Here is an 8,271-nt window from a genome sequence, read left to right on the forward strand (position 1 = left end):
AGACAACGAACACACAATTGCATTTTATCAATGGCAATTTGAATGCACAGAGAAACCATGACGAGATCCTGAGGCCCATTGTTGTGCTATTCATCCGCCGCCATCACCTCATGTTTCAGCATGATAATGTACAGCCCCATGTCGCAAGGATCTGTACACAATTCCTGGAAGATGAAAATGTCCCAGTTCTTCCATGGTCTGCATACTCACCAGACATGTCACCCATTGAGCCTGTTTGGGATGCTCTGGATTGACATGTACAACAGCCTGTTCCAGTTCCTGACAATATTCAGCAACTTCGCACAGCCATTGAAGAGGTGTGGGACAACATTTCACAGGCCACAATTAACAGCCTGATCAACTCTATGCGAAGGAGATGTGTTGGGCTGCGTGAGGCAAATGGTGGTCACACCAGATACTGACTGGTTTTCTAATCCATGCCCCTACCTTTTTTTAAGGTATCTGTGACCAACAGATGCATATGTTGTCTCACCGAGCTATCTTAAGATGAATGCACTAATTGTAAGTGACTCTGGATAAGAGCATCTGCTAAATGACTAAAATGTAAATGTATAAAGTAAATTATCTCCAATAGAAATTATTGCCAATAACGACCCAATGACTGTTTACTATGTTAACCATTATTCCTATGTAAGAGTTAACTGAAATACCAGGTTTTGTGAGTTAAATCAGTCCCTTTCTATCAATTTGGCACTCTCCCTTCTCTATCTCATCCTCTTACTCTCTCCCTCTCTGGTGGTCCAGGCATACAGGCAGCTCTCATTGTAAGTGTGGGACTCTTGGCACTGGTTGTGCTGAATCATGTGGATATCGAACAATGACCGGCTGGACAAAATTGACAACTAATGAAATAACTTTGAGGGGGAGTGAGAAGGGGGGCCAGGTAGAGTGGTGACCCCACAGTCCCATCTGCTCGGCCTATTGCAGGCTGATCTGGAGGGTGGCTTGGATGCAGAGGAGTGTTGGCAGAGTTTCCACCCCTGTGCGCGCCGTATATATTGAGCTCGGCATGCCATCACAAACACACTGGCACAGACACGTACTGGTAAGAGATTCACATCCATCGCTCTCCACATTATTTTATCCAACTTTGTCTAGATTTTTTAAACAAATAGGTTAGTTTATAATTTTACATGTTGGGATAACATAATTCTTTGTCATTATACATAAAACTATGTAACTTACAAACAAATAGATTAACATGAGGACTGTTTCAATTTAACTGTTTTTGTTGGAATATTTTTTGGGAGGGGACTTTTTTTACAAACATGAGAGAACCAGCTTCGTGCAGAATTTACCTGCAGGTTTTCTGGCACTATTATTTAATGTTTTTGCTACTATCCTATCAAACTGCAAACTACTGGACCCTAAAAATATGTTATTCTCTGTACAGTTTCATCATAACCCATCCGGTTCACTATGGCCACAGACCACCAGAACCCTGCATCCAAGCAGCAGCAGCCAGGCACTAGTGCTTTCAAGGTGAGGGGGAGAGGGGGAGGCAGAGGAAGGGCAGGGCAGGGCAGAGGAGGGCAGGAAAGAAGGATGGGTAATGGTGGGGCAGGGCATGATAGGGACAATGACACACTGCAAGATTTTTCAAAGCAAAGGTTACACAGTACTCAACATAATTTCCCTATATAACTTGAGATCCCGACAGGCCGAGCATAGCAAGGAGACCTAAACGTACATTTTGTCTCTCCCTGTCTTCCACAGTTGATCATCTATGAACAGGAGAACTTCCAGGGGCCTTGCCATGAGCTGACTGGTCCCTGTAACAACCTCCAGGAAGCAGGCGTGGAGAAAGTGGGCTCCATACTGGTGCTGTGTGGACCGTAAGTGTGGCTCAGAGATAGTATGATAGAGAGAGGGAAAGAAAGAGACGAAGTATGAGTTAAAGTAAAAATAAACAGAATGATAGACGGACGCAAACAAAGTGGGTTAGATAGAGGTGTGTGATTGTCTGTGTGTGTGGTGGGGGGGTAGATATGGTGTGATTGTCAAACAATAGAAAAAGAAAAGGGATTGGTGATTGGACAAATTAAAATGGTTCTGTACAGGAAAACAAACACTTCCAAACCATTCCATAACACAAATATAGTCACTACATTGTGTACAAGGCACAGTATGTTCATTCACCTTTAATCTTGTTTTTGTCATCCTTCACTTTCCCCCTCCATCACCTTGTGCCCTCCTCACCTTTACTCGTCTGTGCTTTCTCAGATGGGTGGGATACGAGCAGGCTAACTGTAAGGGGGAGCAGTATGTGTTTGAGAAGGGGGAGTATCCTCGCTGGGATTCCTGGACCAACAGCAGACGTAGCGACAATATCTTTGCATTCCGCCCCATTAAAGTGGTAACACAGCACCCCCTTCGCTACTACAACACAAATCAACCACTTTGTAGATTCTCTGTGATCATTTCTTATGATGTTTTCTATTCTCCTCACAGGACAGCCAGGAGCACAAGATTGTCCTTTATGAAAACCCCAGTTTCGCGGGGAAGAAGATCGAGATCATAGATGATGATGTCCCCAGCTTCCACGCACACGGATACCAAGAGAAGGTCTCCTCTGTCAGAGTTCAGAGTGGCACGTGAGTCTGTCCGCCAACAGCTGTTATATCTGCCCCAACATTACCATATTGCTATTTTCTCCTAATTACATGTATTGATCTTTTCTCCACGGCTTTCTTCTCTAAATACTTTTCTAATTTTTGTTTCTCTCCCATTCCATGACTCTCACGCCTCTGTTGGTTGTGTACCAGTTGGGTGGGGTACCAGTACCCTGGCTACAGAGGCTATCAGTACCTGTTTGAAAAGGGTGAATACAAGGACAGTGCTGAGTTTGGTGCCCAGTTCCCTCAGATCCAATCTGTCAGGCGCATCCGAGACATGCAGTGGCACCAGAGGGGAGCTTTTCACCCTGCCGCCGGCGCCAACTAAGCTTAAATGACTCTTTCCTGCACCAAGCCCTGACCCCTGCAACCCTGCTCCTTCACACACTTCTCCCCCCTCACCTACTCAAAATTGCATTTGATGCCTATTGCCATTGTTTCCATAGCACCATCCTTTAAAGCAAACTAATAAATCCTTGTTGCTTACATTTCAAGTGGTCGTGTGACTCAACTTTGTTCTCCTGTATTGTTTATCTGAACAGAAAGTGTACCTTTCAATTACTGAGCCACAAAAGCATCTATTGCTTTCCAGACCAAAATATGTACGTGGGAGAGTGATTGGATGATGAATAATTGTAACGGTATCACATTTAAAACTGAATATGTGACTTGGTCCAATTTCATATGAGGTCCTTAAAAGTCTACAGATAATGTCGAACCTCATCATTACATGAAACAAAATGTTACAGAGGAATCCAGTATTGCGTTATTATAATAGTATGCTGTGATTGGTTACCCGCCAAGCATTGACATCATTTCCTGTAATGAAAAAAACACCGGAAAAGAAAGAGGAACATGAGGTAGCGTCGGTAAAATACTATTAGCAACAAGTGTAGACATATTACACAGCCTACGATCACTGCTAGATAGTCTGGGTGAGACTTTACATACTTTCAATTGGAGTTTGGTAAAGCATTTCGATACTTTTAGAACCGTTTAAGTAACTGCTATCTAGCTAGCATATTTAGCTAACTTTCAAGCTGACGTTACTGTATCTATTAAGCCGCTCATCAAAGTAGGTGATACTAGCTACATAACTAACCGAAACGGGCATATTATTGCTAGCTAGCTAGATAACTGTTAATTGCACAGGTTGTCCAGTATTCTGCAGAACCCTTAGGTATCTAGTAGTCTGTTGACATCCTATAACTCGTATAACAGATACATACTTCAACCTTGTAAGGGGTCATTTATGCTATTGCCTTCATATAGCAAACTCTCTTGTCATCCACAGTTAACATGCCAGTCCTCTGTAGCAGTTGTGCTGAGAAGCGTGCAGTGCTGAAACGTCCAAAAACGGCCCATTCCCTGTGCAAAGAATGCTTCTTCTGGGCCTTTGAGGAGGAGGTGCATCAGACAATAGTCTCAGCACAGCTCTTCAAACATGGAGAAACTGTGGGCATTGGTGCCTCGGGTGGGAAGGACTCCACTGTGCTGGCACATGTCATGAAAGTCCTAAATGAGCGCTATAACTACGGCCTGAAACTACTGCTACTGTCAGTGGATGAGGGCATCACAGGTTACCGTGACGACTCCTTGGAGACGGTGAAGAGGAACCAGCAGCAGTATGAGCTGCCTCTGAAGATTGTATCCTATGAGGAGCTGTATGGCTGGACCATGGATGCCATAGTGAAGCAGGTTGGACTGAAGAACAATTGCACTTTCTGTGGAGTGTTCAGAAGGCAGGCGCTGGACAGGGGAGCCATGATGCTGAAGGTTGATAAGATATGTACAGGTAATATATAACAAAAGTATTCTCATTGATCAAGCTTATCTCTTATTTTAGATGAGGTGGACTTTTTAAAATAGTCCCTCCGGAATTTTGCGATTCTTCCATCAGCGCACTACAAAAAGGGGCTCTCAATTTTAACCAATCAACCATTTTATACTTTTACAGCATAAAATGGTTTGATCAAGCAACACGTCAACTTCGTCAGTGCATTTTCGTGACAAATTAGATCAAACTAGCACAAATTGCCATGCAAAATGTAATCATTGCCTCAGCAAAATTAAGCATTTTGGCCTGCAACTATCACAAACAATCTCTGTGAAATCCTGGAGGGACTGATTTTAAAATGCTGTTCCTGTGTGTGTCTGATTCTGTTTTCAGGTCACAACGCTGACGATGTGGCAGAGACAGTTCTGATGAATGTCCTCCGAGGAGACATCGCCCGTCTGCGTCGCTGCACTGCTATCAGCACATCCAGTGAGGGCGAGGGGGTGGTGCCACGCTGCAAGCCCCTCAAATACGCTTACGAGAAGGAGATTGTCCTCTACGCCTACTTCAAGAAGCTGGACTACTTCTCCACAGAGTGCATCTACTCCCCCAACGCTTACAGAGGCCACGCCCGCACCTTCCTGAAAGACCTGGAGGCTGTGCGGCCCAGCGCCATCATGGACGTCATCCACTCTGGGGAGAACCTGTCAGTGAGGGAGGGCGTGAAGATGCCCGTTCAGGGGACCTGCGGCCGCTGTGGCTACATCTCCAGCCAGGCGCTGTGTAAGTCCTGTGTGCTGCTGGAGGGCCTGAACCGCGGCCTGCCCAGACTAGGAATCGGAAAGCACCACCGTCTCCACGAGAAGATCCTCTCACAGCAGCCTCTGACCCAGGAAGAGGAGAGGAAGCTCAAGGCTGTGGACTTCTGAGAGGTGAATAGGCAGAACATCTCAGGATCACTACCACTGTTTCTGTTAAGTGACACTTTGAAATGAGTGACCCAAGATGAGTCAACCAGATGTTGAGTTGTTTTAAAGGTTCAGCTTTGAGTTGAAGTAGGGATGTTACATTGCCTCTAATGAAAGAGTGGCCAGCGTTTTCCCTTGTCAGCCACTCAAATCAAAGTTATTGGTCGTGTACACAGATATCCACACCTTGCTATTGGATTTCAACATTGCAGAACCAATTTTATTTTTGTAAACTTAAGTTTACAATTGTAATTTAGAAAATAAAGACACATGGCATGGACAAAATGATTGGCACCCCGGAGCTAGTGCTTGGTTTCACTGCCCTAGGCCCAGATAGCTACAATAAGCATAGTTGACAGTTATCAATGAGCTTGCTGCACCTTCCTACTAGCAAATTTGTCCACTCTTCAGCAGCAAACTGCTCTAATTCTTCAATGTTTGAGGGGTGCCCTCCACCAACTGTTGTTTTCAGCTCTCGCCATAGGTTATGGATGTGATTCAGATCTTTTCTTTTCACAGGCCACTCCAGGCCCGGTTTCCCGACAGTGATGGAACTTAGGCTTACGAGTATATTAACGATGCATCTTTCCTACAACGGCTGAAGATGTAACATGAGTTTCCCAAAACACCACGCAGAGAGAACGCTCACTATGTGCGTCGTTGAGGCATGTGACGATACTGATAGAATCAAAAGAAAAGGTAATGCTGCTCTCGGATCAGAATTCTCCATTCGAATCTGACCTTAACATTAGAATTATTCCACAATACTGACAACGGATCAGCTCTTAGAGATATTATCACCTAAGGCTACAAATATTGAGGCGGCATATTCTAATGCTCACCCTATAATAATGCACTAAATCAAGATTTGGTACATCATGAAATATATTGAGGGAAAAATTGGACCGTAGGTTACAAATAGCAAAATAGAAGTCAATTAATTGAACATGAAATGTATTTCAATATGATTGAAAGAGGCCTATAGGCTACTGTATTTATATTTGAATGCAGTCATCTCAGTTGTAATGTGAAGCATCTTTGTATACGTCGATTGTTTGTATCAATTGCAAAGACATTGGCAACTTTGTATTTGTAGTCAACGTTGTTCTGAAGTTATCGGTGGTTACAGAGAGACGGATAAACCATGTGATTCAAGGTTTAGCAGAGATCCTCTGTATAACGGGAGGGCAAAAAAAAGCGTCTCACGACAAACCTAGCGGTCCTGCGAGTGGTCTGAGGCAGGTGTTAGATTACGAGTGTTTAAATGCAACGTTAATAACGATGGTTTTGGGAAACGGCTCAGAGATTTTAACGATGCTCCTATGAAGGTTCTAACTATGAACTTAGCCTTAAGATGCTTTTGGGAAACCGGGCCCTGAGCAGTCCAGCAACTCTTCTTGAACCATTCCTGGGTACTTTTGATGTGTGTTTGGGGTCGTTGTCCTTCTATAAGACCCACAACCTTTAACAGAGACATATTTTTTTGGACACTGGATGATTATTGGACTCTAAAACACCTTGGTAATCTGCTGATTACATCATGTCTTGCACACACACCCAGTTTCCTAGGCAGCAAAGCAACCCCACAGCATTTTTCGAACCTCCCCAATTTTTGATTGGAGTGTGTTGTTTTCTTTGAATGCTTTGGTCATTGGTAAACATAGTAAGACACGACTGCTGGGAGACAAGAAAGCCTGGTGGAACTTCTCCAAACAAGGCAAAATCCTGGGGGAAATGTTCTGTGGTGTTTTTACTGACAACCAAATGAAGCATTCAATGAAAAGAACTCTCTACAATCAAAGGTGAGTGAGGTCTGATGATTCTGTGGGGTTGCTTTGCTGCCTCAGGTACTGGGGGCCTTGAATGTGCAGGCATCATAAAATCAGCAGATTATCAAGTGTTTTGGAGTCCAATGTACAACCCGGCATCCAAAAGCGGTCTCTGCATTGAAGGTTGTGGGTCTTCCAGCAGGGCAATGACCCCAAACACACAACAAAAAGCACCCAGAAATGGTTCAACAAAAGATGCTGGACTGTTCTGGAGTGGCCAGCGAAAACTCCAGATCTGAAATAGGGAATAATTTAAGAAAAGTCCAAGGATGCCAATGTATATTTGGCCGCAACTGTAAATGATCTGTATAGACAGTATATGAATAGAAAGGTGTGTACAGCAGTAGTTATGTAGGATGAGCCATGACTAGAATACAGTATGTAAACATTATTAAAGTGACCAGTGTTCAGTGACTATGTGCATAGGGCTGCAGTCTTTAACGTGCAGGGTAGAGTACCGGGTGGTAGCCGGGTAGTGACAGTGTCTAACGTTCAGGGCAGGGTACCGGGCTGATGGCCTGGAGATAGAAGCTGTTTTTCAGTCTCTCGGTCCCCGCTTTGATGCACCTGTACTGTCTCCGCCTTCTAGAGCGCGTGTCGAGCTCATTCTAAGGTGGGCAGGGTGTCTGTGGGTTTTTGCTCCTCCCTTGTGCTTTATTGATGAGTTAAGGTCACTAATTAGTAAGGAACTCCCTTCACCTGGTTGTCTAGCTCTTAATTGAAACTAAAAACCTGCAGACACTCTGTCCTCTGTGTAATGAGTTTGAGACCGCTGTTCTAGAGGGTAGCTGTTCAGCAGGCTGTGGATCGGGTCTAAATGGGGAAGTGAGAATGATTCAAAATATATTTTGCAATTTCTGGAATCCAAATGCAATTTACATTCAGCTATGCGGTCAGTGAGTCAGTGCATTATGAAACTTCTGTCAGCTGATGATTGAAATACAAGTGTATTTTGTATGGTAACTGTATATTAAAACTATTCAACTTTTGCATGGCTTCTTCTGATTTAGTCTCTCTGACACGTTCTTCAAGAGTTTTCTTACACGTACTTGTGTTAGGAT

General features: G+C 44.0%; 2 protein-coding genes across 5 annotated transcripts; both read left to right on the forward strand.

The window, feature by feature from the left end:
* The first annotated feature begins 947 nt into the window (after positions 1-947).
* LOC139545545 (beta-crystallin B2) lies at positions 948-3,130 on the forward strand. The gene is made up of 6 exons (XM_071353448.1): positions 948-1,066; positions 1,415-1,503; positions 1,738-1,856; positions 2,245-2,377; positions 2,473-2,615; positions 2,787-3,130. The coding sequence occupies exons 2-6, from the start codon at positions 1,441-1,443 to the stop codon at positions 2,962-2,964; spliced, it is 636 nt and encodes a 211-aa protein (XP_071209549.1). The 5' UTR covers positions 948-1,066; positions 1,415-1,440; the 3' UTR covers positions 2,965-3,130.
* A 319-nt stretch (positions 3,131-3,449) lies between these two features.
* On the forward strand, positions 3,450-8,199 carry LOC139545543 (cytoplasmic tRNA 2-thiolation protein 1). 4 transcript variants are annotated; one of them, XM_071353445.1, is made up of 4 exons: positions 3,461-3,571; positions 3,931-4,431; positions 4,807-5,345; positions 5,901-8,199. In XM_071353445.1, the coding sequence occupies exons 2-3, from the start codon at positions 3,936-3,938 to the stop codon at positions 5,340-5,342; spliced, it is 1,032 nt and encodes a 343-aa protein (XP_071209546.1). In that variant the 5' UTR covers positions 3,461-3,571; positions 3,931-3,935; the 3' UTR covers positions 5,343-5,345; positions 5,901-8,199. The 4 variants fall into 4 exon arrangements, with proteins under 4 accessions (XP_071209548.1, XP_071209546.1, XP_071209547.1 ...); XM_071353447.1 differs by having other exon boundaries at positions 3,450-3,496; positions 4,807-8,199; XM_071353446.1 differs by having other exon boundaries at positions 3,461-3,603; positions 4,807-8,199.
* Positions 8,200-8,271: the final 72 nt, after the last annotated feature.

The sequence above is a fragment of the Salvelinus alpinus genome, chromosome 19 (genome assembly GCF_045679555.1).
Source record: "Salvelinus alpinus chromosome 19, SLU_Salpinus.1, whole genome shotgun sequence".
In the NCBI taxonomy this organism is placed as follows: domain Eukaryota; kingdom Metazoa; phylum Chordata; class Actinopteri; order Salmoniformes; family Salmonidae; genus Salvelinus; species Salvelinus alpinus.

Bases quoted from the DNA above. Each gene is read 5' to 3' on its own strand.
- LOC139545543 (XM_071353447.1), top strand. From the start codon at position 3,936: ATGCCAGTCCTCTGTAGCAGTTGTGCTGAGAAGCGTGCAGTGCTGAAA. The intron at 4,432-4,806 runs GTAATATATAAC...TTCTGTTTTCAG, and splicing joins GGTTGATAAGATATGTACAG to GTCACAACGCTGACGATGTG.
- LOC139545545 (XM_071353448.1), top strand. From the start codon at position 1,441: ATGGCCACAGACCACCAGAACCCTGCATCCAAGCAGCAGCAGCCAGGC. The intron at 2,378-2,472 runs GTAACACAGCAC...TTCTCCTCACAG, and splicing joins CATTCCGCCCCATTAAAGTG to GACAGCCAGGAGCACAAGAT. The intron at 2,616-2,786 runs GTGAGTCTGTCC...GTTGTGTACCAG, and splicing joins GTCAGAGTTCAGAGTGGCAC to TTGGGTGGGGTACCAGTACC.